Source organism: Pelophylax lessonae (assembly GCF_965119305.1).
Source record: "Pelophylax lessonae genome assembly, chromosome: 1".
In the NCBI taxonomy this organism is placed as follows: Eukaryota; Metazoa; Chordata; class Amphibia; order Anura; family Ranidae; genus Pelophylax; species Pelophylax lessonae.
The window spans coordinates 801,155,127-801,175,014 of NC_138768.1; the positions used below are offsets into that span (position 1 = coordinate 801,155,127).

The 19,888-nt window shown below is 44.7% G+C and overlaps 1 protein-coding gene across 1 annotated transcript in view; it reads left to right on the forward strand.

Moving 5' to 3' along the window:
- The window catches only part of CPZ (carboxypeptidase Z), a 158,342-nt gene that overhangs the window by 95,580 nt on the left and 42,874 nt on the right, over positions 1–19,888 (forward strand). Inside the window, exons 7-9 of the mRNA XM_082248384.1 lie at positions 205–363; positions 14,235–14,370; positions 17,178–17,317. Coding sequence (XP_082104510.1) covers positions 205–363; positions 14,235–14,370; positions 17,178–17,317 — 435 coding nt within the window. The remainder of the gene's footprint in view (positions 1–204; positions 364–14,234; positions 14,371–17,177; positions 17,318–19,888) is intronic.

Sequence of the window (19,888 nt, forward strand, 5' to 3'; positions counted from 1 at the left end):
AGCTTTGCACATTTCAACACGGGAGGGCGCTGCTCTGTAATCCTACCATACTTCCTGTCCTAGGGTGACAACGCTGCTTATAGAAAACAAATGCAGCCACTGCACCTAAGGACCGGTACGGTTGTTTTTTGCTCCTTAGATTAAATATGCTTTACCTTATTTAAAAAAGCTCACTCTTGTGGAATGTGTTTTTTACCCATATAGGTCGCACCAGAGACAAAAGCTGTCATGAAATGGATGAGGAACATCCCATTTGTCTTGTCTGGCAGTCTCCACGGTGGGGACTTGGTAGTCAGCTATCCTTATGACTTTTCAAAACACCCTTTGGAGGAAAAGATGTTTTCTCCTACTCCCGATGAAAAGGTAAGTTTAAATTACACACAAAAGAAGTACGCTTATTTGTTTTTCTGAGAAGTCAGGTCATGATGGAGGTGTTGTGTACTGGGTCTGTATATAGTGTAATAGAATAGTGTTATATTCATGTCCAATGGTCAGGTCATGATAGAGGTGTTGTGTACTGAGTCTGTACATAATGTGTGGGCGGGATCTAACTACACCTGTGCAGGTGGGGTTACAACTCGACCAAATGCATGCCCACCAATGCCCGAAACCAGGCAGAGACTGCAGTCATGTGAAGAATCAAACATTAAGGCAGTTTCTGACTTAGATGAGCCATTTGTGTGCAGCAAGATGTTCTGTCCCAAGTAATTACACACTTGTAACTGATGTATGTGTTGTATTCGGAGGGACATGCAGAGCACTTGCCCATTTTACCAGTCCAGCGTACCTCTGTTATCTCACTCCTAGTAACGGAATGAAACCCCGTCGGACACACAGCGCAAGTCTCATACGTTTCCTAAGTTAAAGTGGTAGTATACCGATTTTTGTGACTTTTACCTACAGGTAAGCCTATAATAAGGCTTACCTGTATGTACAATTAATATCTCCTAAACCTGCACGGTTTAGTAGATATTTGCACTGCATGCAGCTGCTGACGCTAGTGGCGCATGCGCTCTGAAGGTCCGGCGGACCTTCAGAGTTCCTTGCCGGGAAGTTGCCGGAAAGTTAAAACCCCTCGCGCATGCGTCATCTCGGCTCCGGCCACTCACAGCGCCGGAGCCGCCGAACCCGGAAGAGAGGCCGAGGGATCATGTCCGCTCCCACAGCGGTGTCCGGGGGTCCGTGTCGGGGCTTTGTTTTAAGGTAAGTATTTCATAATGAGCTAGTATGCGATGCATACTAGCTCATTATGCCTTTGTCTTGCAGGGGTTTTTTTTTTTTTTTTTTAGAATATACTACCGCTTTAACTCTTCTCGTACTTAGTGATCAGGCCTTTAGATCTCCATAACACTACTCTGCTCCTGGTGACTGGAACCTAGTGAGGGAGTCAGAACACTGAACCCCTCACTACCAGAGGACCTGTCACCTTACCAGGTACCACTCCAAATGACTGGTTGCTATAGCTGTTCTTCCTTTTGGTTACCCATGAACCTTTTGTAGTAGTGTTGCACATACACTATGGTGCTTTAACAGACCCAGGTTCTTTAGGAATACTTTAAGGCCTCTTTCACACGGCCGCTCCGGTTTTATTCTCCGCTGCGGGACTTTTTTTTTTTTTTTTTCACGGAGCGGATGACATTCGTGTCATCCGCTCCGTATGTCCGCATATCATCCCATCCGTTTGCGGACATAATGTAAGTCTATGGGCATTGCAGATGTCAGCGGATGACACCGCTGACATCCGATTTTCCTTCCTTTCCGTTTTTTGAACGGAGGAAAAATAGGGTTCTGTTCCGTTCCAAAAAACAGAACAGAACTGAAAGGAAGAAAATCGGATGTCAGCGGATAGTATTCCGCTGACATCAGCAATGCCATTGACTTACATTATGTCCGTTAATCATCCGCAAAAAAATAGGATGATTTGCGGACATACGGAGCGCCCGTGTGAAAGGGCCCTAAGACTCAGCAAGCAACCCTTAAATGACTTCAGACCAGGGTGAAAGCACCTGAAACATTTTCTACTATCTCTAGTTGTGGCTGCCCCAGCCTACCTGCAAAAGTGAAGTCCTTTTGGGTAAAATCTATGATTAGAAGAACTGGGATAGAGGTGTCCGTGTTTCCAGGAATCCTGATGAGTCAGTGCACCGATAGTAGACTACAGGTCCCAGCAAACTTCAGCAAGGTTCCTGTTCTAATGCCTGTTTTTTAGCTCACCTATGACCCGAACCTCCTCTCTTTTCTATCAGATGGGAGGGAGACTGGACCCCAAAAAAACATGATCAGGGAAGGCGGAAAGAACTAAAACATACAATACAGTAGGCAACTCACCTACAAGTGTAACATTTTTGTATTATAATTATTTCTAGTGGTCAGGTTCCTATGGAGGTGTTGTGTACTGGGCCTGTATCTAGTGTAATAGAAATGTATTATGATCATGTCTATTGATCAGGTCGTGATGGTGGTTATGTTACTATATATGTTGTATATAGTGTAATAAAATGTTTTTATAATCATGCCCAGTGGTGCTGCATATGTATAGAATGTAAAAAAAATAGTAGTGCGATCATATGCTTTGGTCATTGATGGTTAATGTAGTTTACTGTGTCTATATAGAGTTTAATAGAATAGTATCACAGACCAGTGGTAAAGTCATGATAATAGATACTTGTGATGTATGTCTGTGTAGAGTATACAACCTAATAGAAGTGTTTCTGAAAGATACATAAGCTCCCTTATAGTTTTCACAAAAAGCTAGTTGCCTGGCTGTTATACTGATGTTCTGGTTTCTGTACCTCCTAAGTTACTACCCGGGAATGAGCATGCAGAAAGCCAGATTCCTATCTACATGCTTGTTCTAGGGCAGTGTTTTGGAATTAGAATCTATAAGACCAGCATACCAGCCAGAGAATTAGTATTATCTTAATTGTACAGGACACAGGCAGAATATTCATTCTTCAGGGCACTGGCACAGCTTCAAAGACCACACCCCTGGGTGCCTCCAAAATAAGCCTACTCCATTCCTCATTGAGTCCTCAGTTTTGTGGTAATGTTTGAACGTGATGGCCCCCTTCTCCTTTATGGAGAAAATAATCCTTAGCTTAAAGTATTAAAGCTGCAGTAAACCCAAAACCAAAAATGTAATATACTGCAGCTTACTAATCATTCGTGTTCTTTTTTAGGCTTTTAGGCTCCCCTCTGTTTTCACCTCCTGCATTGTAGTGCTCTCACTCTGGATGAAGGAGCACAAGGGCACAGCAGACAGCAGCATTATTAGTCCAGGGGCGGGGGGGTCGTTAGATGTACTAGCAAATTTAGATACATTATCTAATTGATGCCAAACTCCAGCTTTATAAGCTGTTACAGCAGCATGTTTTTTTCCTTTTCAGATAAAATTATGTAGCACCCTACAGGTAGGTGCTAGGTAAATGCATAGTGGGCCTTGTTTGCCTAACAGCAAGGCCATGATTTATTTTTGGTCAGGGTGTCATGGCTCTCAGGTGTGTCTGCTGAGAGGAGAGTTTCCCCACTGGCTCTGTGAGCGGCTTCTCATAGGGCAGTGGAGGAAACCCAACCAGGGACACATTCAGGCTTGTAGCTACCCTAGAAGGCAGATTCTGCCACAGAGGATTCTGGAAATGGATATATACGTTTGAGGGGAGTGCATGACTTAGTGTCTTTGGCGGGAAGCAGAGTCCCAGGAGGGAGAGTACGGCTGTCGCTCCTCCTGTCAGAGAAAGTAGATGTCTCAAGGTGCTGCCTGGGAATCCAGAGGGTGCTGAGTTGAGCTGAAGGGGATCCGGCCTGCTTACAACCAGCGGAGAGAGAGAGGGGTCCAGTCCCAGGAAAGCCTACAATGAGTACTGTGGATTGCCCCTGGGGGTCTGCCTAGTGTCAGAGGGGACCACTCTGGAGAAGGTTCTGGGATCCAGGAGTCAGCTAGTTGTAAAGTGGGTGCCTAGGTTGAGGACCCTGAAGTACAGAGAGGGTACCTGCAGTTTGGGCCCTGAAGAGTCATTGTACAGTGTGTAGTGTACCGGTTTAGAGTTGCAGCAGCACAGGAATTTACAAAGAGCAAAGCATTGTCAGGAGTCAAGTGTTCTACAGTCCTGGATCTTCTGGATTAAGGTCGAGGTTCCAGCACAGTTTTCAGTGTTACAGTATATCCAAGTGTCAGAAAGCGTTGGCTAGCGTCGACTGGCATCACGTAAGCGCTGACAGGCATTTTTCTCTAGAAGATTTCCGAAATTGTACCTAGTTGAGCCAGAGGAGTATCCCACTCATTCCCTTCTCCCATCCCCAAAACATAATAAAACACACAAACCAAAGATGCTGGAATTGTCATTGTCTCAGTTCTCACACCTGGAGTTACAGCTCAAATGGACTGGGAATGTTACCGGTAACAATGGCAGACCCACCTCAGGCCCCAGGCCTGGAAATATTGCTACAGTTATTACACACATTAAAAAAAGCTAATCATTGTAAGCACCCCTGTCAGTGGTAATTGGGTTTGCCTCAACCCTCTACCCTTACTTCTGCAGGACAGCTTGTTATGTTGAAAAACAACTGACTTAGTGGCAGGATCAATAGTGAAAAAAAAACGAAAGCTGCCGCCACTTCTAAGAATTGGTAAGCTGCAATATAAGAAATGTTTGTTTTTGGGTTTATAGTGATTGTAAAGCTTAATTTTATAAATTAAAATACTAAACATGTTATACTTATCTGTTCTGTTCAATAGTGTTGCACAGAGCGACCCCAAACCTTCTATTCTCAAGTTCCCTGCTGGCGCTCCAGGCTCCTCCTCTTCTCAGTGCGCCACCATAGGAAGCAGCTTGCATAATGTTGAGTTAGCTGCAGGGTGCAATACAGGTCAGGGTGGAACCCAGTCCATGAAAACCCCTTTTGGGGTATACCCCCCTTGATTGGCATAGCCTGGACTTTTTGCACTTTAACATTGAAAAGCTCATTGCTTCTTCGGTCCTTAAAATCAGCCCTTCTTTTCAGCATAAGGCTTGGCGAACAAAAGGCCACCAACCCTTCCCCAAAGCCCTCCTAACAATGAAGGGGTAACCTTTCTGCTAAGTATAGGGTGGATATCTGTTACAGTTTGCCTCCCTCTTGACCAGAGACCTGTGGGTTAAATTGGTTGCTTCAAAGGAGTACAAAATAGAGTTCAAAATTCTGCCTCCATCTAGGTAAGTATGAATGTGGGAAAAAAAGAATCCCATACATCTCTTTAAAATTATGGAAGTGTGGGGGGGCGTGGTCGCCGCGTAGCCGCATGGACGCTTGAGCCCGCAGCTCCGACAGCCCGGAGAGAACATCCATCATCATCGGCACCCTGACTCAGTATTCCAAGCCGCCACTTACCTCCGGTGAACCCGCATTACCTCCTGCCTTTGCTGCCATGGCGAGGAAAAAGAAAGACGGAGGCCAACCGAGGCAATTGCAGCATTTCTTCATGGTCCAGGACAAGCATAGGGGACAAGATGGCGCCGGCAGTAACTCCCCGGCCTCTTCCAACGGGACGCCCGGCTCGCAGCACGACTCTTCACCTCCAGCTCTCCAAAAGGCTGGACATCCCCGCTCTCCTTCCGCATCGACCCCGCTGTCCAGGAGCCCCGCGAAGAGCAGGCCCAGGATCTCTGAAGGCACAGCATCTGCGGAGGTAAGCCCGGGAGAATCCTCGTCCCTGAACTCCACTAGGGAACTCATCACTAACTTTGACACGTTCCCTGTCAGCGATCGCCCGGTCTCAGAGGCCAGACTGAAGGACATAATGATGTCCTTCCGTGCATCTATGCACGCGGACCTCATGGAATGTGTGGGATCCTTTAAGGGAGAAGTTAAGGCCCTGGGGGGACGGATGGACAAGGTGGAATCTAAGATGGGGGAGTTTGCGGCCTCCCATAATGAACTCATCGATGCCCATTACACCCATGAGGAGGAACTGGATAGACTTAAGAGCAAAATAGCAGACATGGAGGACCGCTCGCGACGTAACAACGTCAAAATTCGGGGGGTGCCTGAATCGGTCCAAATGGGTGATCTAGAGCAATACGCCCGTGACCTGATACATGCGGTCCTCCCATCTATCCCCTCCACGGAGCTGGTGATCGATCGAATCCATCGCCTCCCTAAGCCGTCTCACCTCTCGGCTGACATCCCAAGGGACGTAATCATGAGAGTGCATTTCTTTCATGTAAAGGACCGGTTAATGGCGGAGTTCAGGAAGATGTCTCCCATACCAGAGAAGTATGCCCGGATCCAGCTCTTCGCTGATCTGTCTCAGCACACTTTACAAAAGAGAAGAAACCTCCAACCTCTTACCAAAGCGCTTAGAAACCACGCCATCACATACAAATGGGGGTTCCCGGTCAAGCTTACTGTAACCTATAATAACAAGTCATTTGTTGTTACATCATTGCAGGAAGGCCTGGATCTTCTACGTACATGGGGCATCCTCCCAAATCAGGACTCAGCCCACTCTGCACCCTCTACCCAGGTTTCCCCTGTTCAAGCGGACTGGCAAACAGTTTCCTACGGAAAAAAGGGTAAAAAAGCTCCCTCGAGCTCGACACCCATTAGCAACCCGCACTAATTCTCTCCGAGCGTCTGCCTACTCAGACCACTGGTGCTTTCAACCCCTCCACCAAGATGTGCAGCACGACTGCTCTCGAGCTTATGCTCTCCTTTTTATTGACTGTGTTTTTGTTTCTTACCTGTGTTTTTGTTTCCTTAACCTTTCCTGATACCTTCCTTGGTCAGCTCACCCTCTGGATGCCCAGGACCTGGGCTCACCGCCTTGATCCTTCATGTGCCACTGGACACCTGCCTTCTATGCCCCATGGTTGCCTTCGGAAAAGCTCCCTGGAGGTGCATCGTGACACAGGTACCTTTATCAGTCCTTTAAACCATACACATGCCTGTTAAGTTTACCACTTTTAATGTTAGAGGGCTCAACCACCCGGCCAAACGGGCATCTATGTGGAAAGAGGCATTGAAGCTTCATAGTGATGTCTTATGCATCCAAGAGACACATCTACAGGCTACGTCTGCACCGGCAATAGAGCACAGACAATTCCCGCATGTCTTTCAAGCCCCGGCCTCTCGGAAATGCAAGGGTGTCCTTATCGCCATCAGGGACTCGGTAGCTTTTTCCTTGGTGGACACTATCACTGATCCGAATGGTCGCTACTTGATAGTGATTTGTGAAATCAACAACACACCATTCACGGTGATAAATGCTTATTCCCCTAACAAACACCAGATTAAATTCTGGAGGAAAATATTCCACCTAATGACTAAGCATGGGAGGGGCTTCCCTGTGGTGTGTGGAGATTTTAATATCACCTCTGACCCTCAAATAGACACCACCTCCTCTCCCCGCCGCTCTCCACCTGCTTTGCAGCCCCTGCTCCACTCAGTGGATATGTATGACACCTGGAGGTGCTTCCACCCGGGAGAGCGGGACTACTCCTTCCACTCCCAACGACATAACTCCTACTCCCGCATAGACATGATACTGGTGGACAAGCGGTTACTGCAACTTGTGCAAGCCTCGGACATACATACCATTACGTGGTCTGACCACGAATCGGTCTCTGTGGAGCTATCTGAGTCAGGATCCCCTGGTCCTGCTTTTTTGTGGAGAGCGAACAGTCAAGTCCTGGAATCCTCTCAACATGCTCCCTACATTGCACAGTGCTTGCGGGACTACTTTTCGACCAATGCAGGTTCCGTATCGGACCCCACGGTAGTCTGGTGCGCGCATAAAGCCTTTATCCGGGGAATCCTTATTCAGCTATGTGCTAGACTTAAGAGGCAGAGGAGCCAGCAGCTCGACCAACTGCTTAAGGAAATTAAGAGGTTAGAACCCCTGAACAAATCTTCCCCATCACAGGCGTTGGCTTCTCAGCTCACACGTCTGAGATCAGATCTTAGGCTACTCCTAGTGGAACAACAGGACAAGCTTTTCAGGGCTCTGAGGTCTTCCTATTACTCCAATGGCAATAAGGCAGGCAAATTACTAGCTCAGAAACTTAAGGCGAGGCGGATCAAAAACAAAATTGCATACTTATTAGACCCTGTTACTAACTCCAAAATTATGAACCCTCAGGCCATTGCCGAATCCTTTGCTAAATATTATAGCTCTCTTTACAACCTTAAAGAAGATCCCTCCACTCCTCAACCCACCGACCAATCCATTTCTGAATTCTTGTCCTCCATAAACCTTCCACAGCTCACTGCTGCCCAGCTGCGGGACCTTAACGCCCCCATATCCCCTCAGGAACTAGTTAAAGCCATCCGTACATTGCCCAGTGGGAAGTCTCCGGGCCCTGACGGCCTACCAAACCTCTACTACAAACAATTTGCTGATGTCTTAAGCCCACACCTGGCCTCAGTGTTCGGGTCGGCTGTCTCCTCTGCCTCCATGCCTGTTGAGATGCTACAAGCGTATGTAGTGACACTGCCTAAGCCTGGGAAAGACCCCACATCTCCTCCCAATTTTAGGCCTATATCTTTATTGAATACGGATGTTAAGCTGTATGCCAAGGTGCTAGCGCTACGATTGCACCCCATTCTGCCTGCCTTGATACAAGAGGACCAAGCTGGCTTTGTGAGGGGCCGGCAGACCTCGGATGCAACAAGGAGAGTGATTGGTGTGATTGACGGGGCTGGGTCTGGTCGGGTGCCTTCTCTGCTGCTATCTTTGGATGCGGAGAAGGCATTTGACCGGGTCCATTGGGTCTACATGGAGCAGGTGCTGCGGAGGTTTGGTTTCGGAGGCCCTATTATATCGGCAATAATGGCGTTGTATTCCAATCCCTCCGCCAGGGTGTACACCTCCAATATGCTTTCCCAACCCTTTCCCATTTCGAACGGCACGAGGCAGGGCTGCCCACTATCCCCATCGATTTTTAACCTGCTCATAGAGCCACTTGCAGAAGCTGTGAGGTCCTCAGGGGCCGTCAGAGGATTTCAAATAGGTTCACGCCATCACGTGGTCAATCTCTTTGCAGATGACGTTATCATCTTCTTGACGGACCCTGTTCGATCCCTGAGGGCCACGCACGAGATCCTCCAACGCTTTAGCCTTGTATCTTACTACAAGGTCAATTTCTCTAAGTCCCTGATTTTACCAATGTTCGCCCCCCCAAACTTGTGTTCTAAACTGCGTGAACTATACCCCTATACATGGAAAACGCATAGCATTCCGTATTTAGGTATCAACCTGACCCCTAGGGTATCCCAGTTGGCTACTGCTAACCTACCACCCTTGATTGCTAAGATATCTGCTGAAAGTCACCGAATTTCTAAAAATGAACTGACCTGGTCGGGCCGCCTTGCCTCGTTCAAAATGATCCTCTTACCCCAAATTCTTTATATTTTCAGATCACTAATTATACCCATTCCGCGTAAATATGTTGTGCAGCTTCAGGCCGCTTTGAAGGGATTGGTGTGGAAGGACAAACGACCGAGGAGCACCCACAATCTGTTGGTCAGGCACTGGTCCGCGGGGGGAATGGGTATGGTGGACATTGCCGATTATCTGTTGGCCTCCCAGTTGGCCCAGCTGCGGTCCTGGGTGTCCTCGAAACACGGGACCGCCTGGAGCACAATGGAGGCGGAATTCTGTACCCCCTTGTCCCTGCGATCGGTGCTTCTGGCGGACAGGTGGAGACCTTTCCCTTTACGCGGCCTGCCGTTGGCAATCCAGGCCTCCCTCCTGGCGTGGAGGAAATTTGCCTCACTTCCATTTAGGCCCTCATCGATGGTGAGAGTCCCCGTTCCGCTCAAGGTATTAGAACTAGTGATACCACACGTCTCTCTTGGAAGCTGGACGGGACGGGGTATGTCAACCGTAGATGACCTGTTGCTCAAAGACTCCCTCAAACCTTTCCCCCAACTGCAACGTGAGTTTGGGCTTCCTGGCCATGAATACTATTTATATATTAGAGTTGCACACCTGCTCCGCACACTGTCGTCTCCGCATATATATCTGCCCTCCTCTGGCTGGTTGTATCTCATAGGGACCTCGCGCTCTGCTAAGGGGACCTCCTTGTTTTATAACTGCTTTCAGCAAAAATTGGACTTTTGCAAGACTCCCCCCTTGGAGAAGTGGGAGGCAGACTTGGAGGAAAAATTTACGGATGACCAATGGCGTACTGCCCTCCGATCCATCAGGTCTGCCTCCTCCTGTGCCAACCATTGGGAGCTCTCCCAAAAAATAAACTTGAGATGGTACCTTACCCCCTATCGCCTCTCTAAGTTCGTTCCGGAATACTCGCCTTTGTGCTGGAGGGGGTGCGGAGAGACAGCCAACATCAAACATGTATTTTGGTCGTGTAAAAATCTAACTAGTTTCTGGAACAAATTGTTTACAGTTATCTCGGCCGTCACGGGAGTGCTCACCCGCCCCTCTCCAGCACTGGCAATCCTAAACTTGAGTATTGACCGCTTCCCCAAAGACTGTTGGAGCGTGGTTACACATATCCTCTTGGCTGCTAGGGGCACCATAGCCCGACAGTGGAGGGCAGATGAGACGCCCAAGGTGTCTGCGGTACTGGAACTGGTAAAGACCAATCAGGCTTATGAGGGGGTGTTTGCCCGCAAGGCGGGCAGAGGACAGGAATTTGATACACAATGGTCCCTTTGGCATTCCTGGTTATCTGTTAACTGAGATCCATATTGTACTTATGTAACGGTTCAATTCTTAGAGTACCTACGCTGTAATGAGTATTTACAACTTCCTATGAGCTGACCTCCCCCCCCCCCCTTGTTCTCCCCTCCCCACATGTTATATTGCATTCTTGTTCTCTTCCAGATTTGACCATAGGTGCTCTGACTCGAGTAGTGCTGTTGTTTTACTGAATATGTTAATATCCTAAACTCCCCTCAGGGTGGACACATACCCCTCCTAGCTGTCTCCCTCTTCTCTCTTCTTTCCTTGCTCCTTACTCCCTTATAACCCTCCCAATCCCTCATATCCTCCCTCCCTCGCCCTGATTCCCCCCCCCTTCTCCCCCCCTCCTCCTCTCTTCTCCCCTCCTCCCCTTCCTCACTATATCCCCCCTCCCCCCCCCCTTCCCTCCGTCCCCCCCCCTCCACTCTCCCCTCCCCTGTGGCTTGGCCGCTATCCCCATCTCTTTCCCCTCTCCTCCTCCTTCCCCCCCTCTTCCTCTTCCACCTCCTCCCTCCTTCTCGCTCTCCTTCCTGATTCTCTACTTCTCCCCTTCCCCCCTCTCCATTTTCTCCATCTTCCCTCTCCTTTTTCCCTCTTCTACTTTCTCCCCTCCCCCCCTCCCAAAAAGAGCAACACCCCGATAAGATAAGATTTTCATGTCCCGCTCCTACGCACTGCTGTTATCAATGGTATTAATGATGTTTTATCTCATTGCCTGCACCACTGTTGGGTCTGGACTGTTCGAGCGACACCCTGAATGCAATTGCAAACGTATTTGTTATCTACTGTTTTATACTGGTTTGTATTTCCTTGCTGTATTGTGAAAATTCTTTCAATACAAACTAATGAAAAAAAAAAATAAAAATTATGGAAGTGTTTCTGTATCTGTGATTAACATTTTGCTAAAAGCAGAAAAAGCCTCAAAGAAGATACACTGAGCAGCCATAACATATTGACCATTGACAGGTAGAGGTAATAACATTGATTATCTCTTTAAAATGGCATCTGAAAGTGGGTGGGATATATAAAGAAGCAATCAAACATGTTGTTCTTGAATGTGATGGCATGTGAGCATCAGAAAACGACCATAGGAGCATAAGAAGGAAGTGGCCTGATCCAATGAATTCAAGAATGGTTTGAGGAACACAACAACGAGTTTGAGGTGTTGATTTGGCCTCCAAATTATCCAGATCTTAATCTAATCCAGCACCTACAAAATGTGCTTAAAGAACATTTCCATGGAGACCCCACCTTGCAACTTACAGGACTTGGACTACTGGTAGCTTGGTGCCACAAACCACATTACCTTCGGAGGTCTAGTGAAGTCAACGTCTCTGCAAATTTTGGTCATTGGTCATAATGTTATGGCTGATCAGTGTATATTATTGCACCTGGAAAGCTTTTTTTGTCTGGTGTGAACACAGGCACTGCAGTCCCAGAGATGGCTCTGTACCTCGCATCCTGCACTTCCTACGGTCAGGTCTTGATCAGAAATTTGCCTTAAGTTTTCTAAAGCCTCATGTCTCAACTTTATCCATTCCTTTTCAAATGCCTCTGGCTTCACATTCTTTAGGTGTTTTAGGCCCCCCCTTGCAGCACCTTGTGCTTTCTCAGGATCTCAACTTGTTTTTTTTCTGCCTTGCAGAAACCACCCTTTGCATGAGAGATCTTTTAGGGGTATATCCCTGATAGGTTCAAAGTAGCCTTTTTGGTCGCTATCATGTCTGCCAGATGTGTGTTCTGAACTGGCATTTGCTCATATTTCACAGTGACAAGGTTGTCTTATGCTCAAAGCCCTTCTTTTCTTCCACGATTGATCTACTTCAATTAGGAAAAATTAAACAATTGTCCAAAGAAATACAAAGTCCAATGGAGTGTTGTCTGAAATGTCCCTCCACCAAGTATTTCTTCCCAGGTGCTTGATGAGGGTACATCAAAAAGTGCTCTCACCACCACAATCCAGGGTGGCACTTACCAGACCCATATGCCTGTCTGGGAACATATTAGGCAAACAAGGCTCATGTCAGGTACAGTACTTAGGGTGTTAGCCACCACTTCCTGTACTCTTCCTTCACAAATGCCTCAGGTGCATACATAAAAAAAAACAAAACGCACCACAGAACCCCAATGGTGTGATAACTTCTGGATAATTTTATTAAAAACTTTTAAAAAAACTACTCAGACTGCAATTAAATGGGCACATTGAAGCAAGTTTTCCTATGGAGAGTATATGCAGCAGTCAACCAGCCAGCTGGTCCTTGATTTTTCCTTTGCTTGCTTTGCTTGTGGATTCACAGAGTGGGGTAGGGTTATAGGGGAGGCACTCAGAGGGTGTATCCTCGAAAACGTTGCCAGTGCCCAAAACCCTGAAGGTACACACCTATAACCCATGGTGTATGAATTTTCAGCCTGTGTCCTGTACTGTACTCCAAGATATGGAATTTACAAATGAGTAAAAAATTCCTCAAAGGTAGCCTAAATGTTTGTCTTTTGACAAGGTTCCTTTAGGTTTTGTGTCAAATGGTAAAATTCTGCTTGCATTAGTAAATTGTTTTATGAGAGAGCATTAGGTAGTTACAATGCTTTAACACTGTGGCTAGTTTTTAAGGTGCATTTATTCAGTATTACATAGAAACTAAATGAATGTCAGTATTCATTCAGGAAAGTATTGGAAATGTTCCTTAGGGATTTTGGTCTATGCTGACTTGATAGCATCAAATAGTTCCTGGTGTATGTGTTTATACAGCAAATACCTTGTGCCTCCTTATCCCAAAGCATTCATTTAGTGTAGGCTAAACTCTGTTCCCATTATCTTCATATCCCTGCACAATATAAAATTTCACATTTGGTCAAACTACAACTGAACCACTTGACCATTTCTGCAAATTTTCATGTATGAAGTTGCAGCCACATAAAAGTATTGCATAAATATTTGCATTACCAAGCTGTTGGACTTAAAGGATAAGTTCACCTTTTACGCGGCCGCGTTTTTTACAGATTGTGACAGCTAGCGGGATGGAGAGGATCGGGGGTTCAAGGGGAGTGGGGGCCAGTGGATCTGTAACATGTTACACCCTAAATATAGGTGTAACATGTTACAGATCCACTGGCCCCCACTCCCCTTGAACCCCCGATCTTCTATCTCCGGCTAGCTGTCACAACCTAACTTCGTCGCTGCGCCGTTTCCTGGAATTGGGAAAGTGTACCTGTCAAAAACCTGTTCCCCCCTGCCCCCTGAAAAGTGCCAAACATGGCACCGGGAAGGGGGAAGCAAATGAGTGGAAGTTCCACATTTGGGTGGAACTCCGCTTTAAATAATGTGGCCACCGAGTGCAGGCCTGTATACAGAGAGACAATTTGCATTAAACAAAGCTCATTTTGAGTCACTGTTTTCCCATGTTGAAGTGCTCTGTTCACCAATTCCAAATCAAAATATCTTTAGTTTTGTTTAGACATGGAGGGTTTGACTTTCTATTGAGAGGATTGGATAGTACCTGAATGAAAGTATATGTTGTAATTTGATTTCAATCCAATGTTTCTTCATATTCAGGTATTTACGATGCTTGCGAAGACGTATGTTGCTTCACATCCCAAAATGTCAGACCAAGCAACAGAAAGATGTGGTGGAAATTTTGTAAGAAAAGGGGGCATCATTAATGGTGCTGAGTGGTACAGCTTCAGTGGAGGTAGGTCTGTTTTCTTCACAAAAATCCATACTGTATGTGCTTAAATGTTAACCACTTAAGCCCCGGAAGATTTTACCCCCTTCCTGACCAGGGCCTATTTTGCGATTCAGCACTGCGTGACTTTAACGGACAATTGCGCGTTCGTGCGATGCTTTACCTAAGCGAATTTGACGTCCTTTTTTTCCCACAAACAGAGCTTTCTTTTGGTGGTATTTGATCACCTGTGCGATTTTTTGATCATGCGCTATAAACAAAAAATAGTGTCAATTTTGCAAAAATAACAATATTTTTCACATTTTTTTATATGAAATTCCCAAAAAAAATGTAAAAATCAAAATTTTTTAACATTTTAGGCCAATTTGTTTTATGCTACATATGTTTGTTAAAAAAAATCGCAAAAAGCGTATTTTGATTGGTTTGCGCAAAAGTTATTGCGTTTACTAACTAAGGGAAAGAGTTTTGTCATTTTTGTTGCTTTTTTCAGTAATGGCGGCAATCTGCGATTTTTTTTTTTTTTGCGGGACTGCGACATTGCGGCAGACAGATCGGACCCTTGACTGACATTTTTGACACTTTTGGGGTTACCAGTGACATTACTACAGTAATCAGTGCTATACATATGCACTGTTACTGTGAAAATGACACTGGCAGTGAAGGGGTTAACTTTTTTTTGAGAGGGAGGGATTAAGTGTGTCCCTAGGGGCGTGATTCTAACTGTGATTGGATGTGGCTTGTTGTGTAAGAACAGAGATCAACGGTTCTACATAGCAGAACCGTATGATCTCCATTCTTACACAGGGAAGAATGACAGGCGGCTTTGTTTACATTAGCCGCCTGCCTTTCTCCCGGTGTAACGGACGATCGCGAGTGCCCGGCGGACATCGGGTCCACCGGGCACGCGCGCGGGGGGGGGGGTCTGTGACCAAGCGGGAGCGCGCCTCCAGCGGCGCGCGCTCGCTCCCTAGAGCCTCATAGGCTAGCGACGTAATCCTACGTTGCTTTGCCTGTGAGGGGCTGACCGCCGCAGTAAATAGTCGTGTGGCGGTCGGCAAGTGGTTAACAAGGGGTGCCCGGGCTCGAAATCCCATGGGGCCACTTCATAATGTTTGTGGCCCTGAAAGGAACATTGCTGTACCTTATGGTGCTTACTTTTTAACACCTTACTTAATACTGTTTATTCTAATACAGGTTTCTCATCTGTCAGTGTTTGCTGACTGTTCTCACCATAAAGACACAGTGATGACCCCAATCATCCCAAGTAGCATCTCAAAGTATAAATCTTTCTTTTTAGTTTTGGATAGAGAGGAGAGTGATTAAAACACCAGTCAGTTTTTTTTTGCTCTCCCTGTTAGGGAGATTCACCCTCTCTGTTTGTCCTGGTGACCATTATCACTAAGGTGTACGTTTAGTAAACTGAGAAGTTTTCTCTCAGTTCACTTCTCGGCAGTTCTCAGAGAAAAAATATCTCCTCTGGCACCCAGTTTAGATGTCGGAGAACTTCACTTCTCACAGGGTGATCAGAGGAGAATTTTTTTCTCTGAGAACTGCCGAGATCCGTGTATAAATGGGTGGACTGCCTGTAATCTCACGAGATATTGTGAGATTACAGCCGCCCCTAAGTTTAAAAAGTGAAACTAAAGTTTAAAAGAACTCGTAATGACATGTTCTGACACATGAAAACATATCTATACACACACACATGCACAGTAGATATACATACAGTATATATATATATATATATATATATATATATATATATATATATATATATATATACACACACACACACACACACACACACACACACACACACACACACACACATATATATATACACACACACATATACCCACACACATATATATTATATACATACATACAGTACACACAGTACATACAGTATATATATATATATATATATATATATATATACACACCAGTACATACAGTATATACATATATATATATATATATATATATATATATATATATACACCAGTACATACAGTGTATATATATATATATATATATATATACACACACATACATACACCCACAAACACACATTCATACAATATATACATATATATATATTTTTTATTATTAATTTTGAACCCACTGGTGCTGATATATAGGAAGAAAGAAGTCTTCTTCCTCTAATCACACAGCTTCTCCCCTGATTCTCCACCTCTGAGCTGGAGAATCTGAAATGGAGATATTTCAGAGTAACGGCTGTGAGATCTTCAGATCTCACTTTTCTAAACTGGCCGTTTGTGACAGAACGGTCATGTACTGTGATGAGAAGAGAAGAACGTTCTCTGCTCCTCATCTCAGCTACCTAAACCGGTACACACCAGAGATCAGTCCTGATCCTGAGGATCACGGCTTTTCTCTGTTTATTAAAAGTACACCTAAAAGTGAAAGAAAATTCCAAATCTTGCGTGGTCACCAGAACAGGAATTCTAGTTCTGGTTACCCTGGTAACAACCAGGGTTTTACCTCACTTTGAAGCGGTTTTTCTCACATCCTGTTGTGGCTCTGGGACAGAATGAGCAAAACTCTCCAACGGGACCCAGATGAGAAGGGGTTTTAACCCTCCTATACTCTATCCAAAATGGAAAAAAAATCTTTGCCTTCAGTTTTACATTACTGTAAATGTCCCTCTCTTGACAATAGTTCTATGCGTGACCACCTTTTTTAAAACTCTAATTTAAGTAAACAAATGGTCAGCTTTTTTTTCTCTTAGCATATTTCATGTAGTATGTGATATGTCAGTACTGGCTTCATATATTCATATTGTCTTCCAGGAATGTCAGACTTCAGCTATCTCCACACAAATTGTTTTGAACTTACCCTGGAGCTGGGATGCGATAAGTTCCCAACTGAGGATGAACTGTATACGGCCTGGCAAGACAATAAAGAATCTTTGCTGAGCTTAATTGAAATGGTACAGTGCACAGGTTTTTAGCATGCAGAGTTATGACACAATATTTCAGCTCTATGTCAGTTTGAAGTCAGTCTCTGTGAATGAGGCTGAGGTAGGGAGGATGGTGTAGAAGGGAGATGGGGGCTTTTCAAGGCTAAGGAGGAAGTGCTCAATTCTTCCATTCATTACCCGTCCTTCTTATTGATATTTGACGTATTGGCCAATGTACTGGGCAGTGGCAAGGGAGGGGAGGAGAGGTGGGGATCGAGTAACTCAAACCAGTATAAAACAAAAAAGAAGAACCATTTAAGGGAAACAAATTCCAGATATAACCTATGTCATTATTCTTTTCCTCAGCTTGAAGACTGCCAATCTTGCATTCCTCCACACCATCAGGGATTCTTTTTCATCTTTCTCCAAATAGCATCACTTGTCAGAAAGACCCTTCTTTGCAGTGAAAGCTAGGGAATATTTCCACTTCAAAATCCTGTAACATACTAACTTATTTAACTGGCCAAGACCTAAAGTGATGAACTAAAAGAATGTACTTTGTAAGGTTCTCAAACTCTAACTTAACCACTTTACATCCAGGCCAATTCTGACACTTTTCTCGTACATATAAAAATCATCTTTGTTTGCTGAAAAATTAGCTTAGAACCCCCCAAACATTATAATATATATATATATATATATATATATATATATATATATATATATATATATATATATGCTGTATATATATATATATATATATATTCATTTTTATTTTTTTTTGCAGAGGCACTAGAGAGTGAAATGGTGGGTGTTGCAATTTTTTATGTCACATAGTATTTACGCAGCTGTATTTCAGGTACACATTTTTGGGTTGTAATACATTTTAATGAATTTTAGTGAACACAAACATGATATAATACACATTTTTTTTTTTTTTTTTGTAAAATATAAAAGATGATGTCACGCTGAGTAAAGATACCTTATAGTTCATATTCCTATCGCACACCTTCCTGGTTTGTAAGCTCGTGTGTACTGGGTGCTGAAGCGATCACCAGCTGGCAACTGGATTGGTTACAAGTATATACATATTCGCCAGCACACCAAGGATCTTGCAAAAGCAGTCCAAAAACTTTATTCCAAATAAGATCACATCAGAAAAATATTGTGCAACGTTTCGGAGCCGCACAGGACCCCTTCGTCAGGCATGTGACATGTGTCACATGCCTGACAAAGGGGTCCTGTGCGGCTCTGAAACGTCGCACTATATTTTTATGATGTAATCTTATTTGGAGTAAAGATACCTGACTTGTCATGCTTTAAAAATGCGTATGCCCATGGATCAGCACCAGACTATGGTACCTAAAAGATCTCCATAGGCAACACTTTAAAAGCCTTTACAGCAGGGATATGCAAACTGTGGCCCTCCAGCTTTTTCAAAACTACAAGTCCCATCATGCCTCTGCATCTGGGTGTCATGCTTGTGGCTGTCAGATTCTTGCTATGCCTCATGGGACTTGTAGTTCTGCAACATCTGGAGGGCCACAGTTTGCATATCCCTGCTTTACAGATTACCAGTGTGAAGTTATACAGGAGGTCTTGTGCTAGAATTATTGCTTTCATTCTGATATTCGTGGCGATACATCACGTGTGGTGTGATTACCATTAACATATGCGTGCAGGACCTACATGGGTGATCATATTTGCGCATAAGCACAGGGGGTCAGGGCACTTTAAAATGTTTTATTTTATTATTGATTTTATTTAAATATATATATATTTTTTTAACACTGTACCTTTTTTTATTCATTTATTGCTATCAGAAGGGATGAGCAAGATCTCTTCTGGTAGCATGGGCTGTGACAGGTCCTCTTTATTGAGAGATCGGAGGTCTATTAGATCCCAGTTCTCTCCTCTGACCTCTAAAGCAACTGATCAAACTGAGCTTGGTTTGATCAGATGCTGTACAAGCCAGTCAAAAAACAAACTGAAACCAGACAAAATCCTTGTTGCTTCTGACATCACAGAACAGGGACAGGAACTTCTATTACTTCCACTCTTCCTAAGGATTGTAACCAAAGTGGTCGCATCATTACCGGGCTCCTCGATTTGATGGGAGAGCCCAGTAAAGGTGGTGGTGGGAGTGGGGGGACCCTCTTCCACCGCCTGTAGAAGTGAATGTGTGGCTGTATGATTGGGCAGGAGGAGGGGAGGAGCGTGCAGAGCAGCTACAGTAGCTGAGACTTGAATGGCCAGCATCAGAGAAGTATAATGAATAGCAAATTCTCCCGATACACAGTAAAAATGTAAATTAAAGGGATAAATCCACGAGGTGGCATGCACATCATTGGAACTAACCCATAGTGATCCAGAATATTTTAGAAAGTGGCTGAACTCCTGGAGTTCATATTTTAGGACTGGTAAGCTGCAAATATATTACATTTTTGTAAATTTGTAAATAAATAAAACAAGGTTTCAATAACATGCATGTATGTATATGTGGTAGTTTTGGGAGAATTTCACTGCATGTATTTAGGCAGGTGGAGGAGTGAGGAGTGATATTTTAAAACAAAAGTTTGACTTTTTGTCCAATAGTCCCAT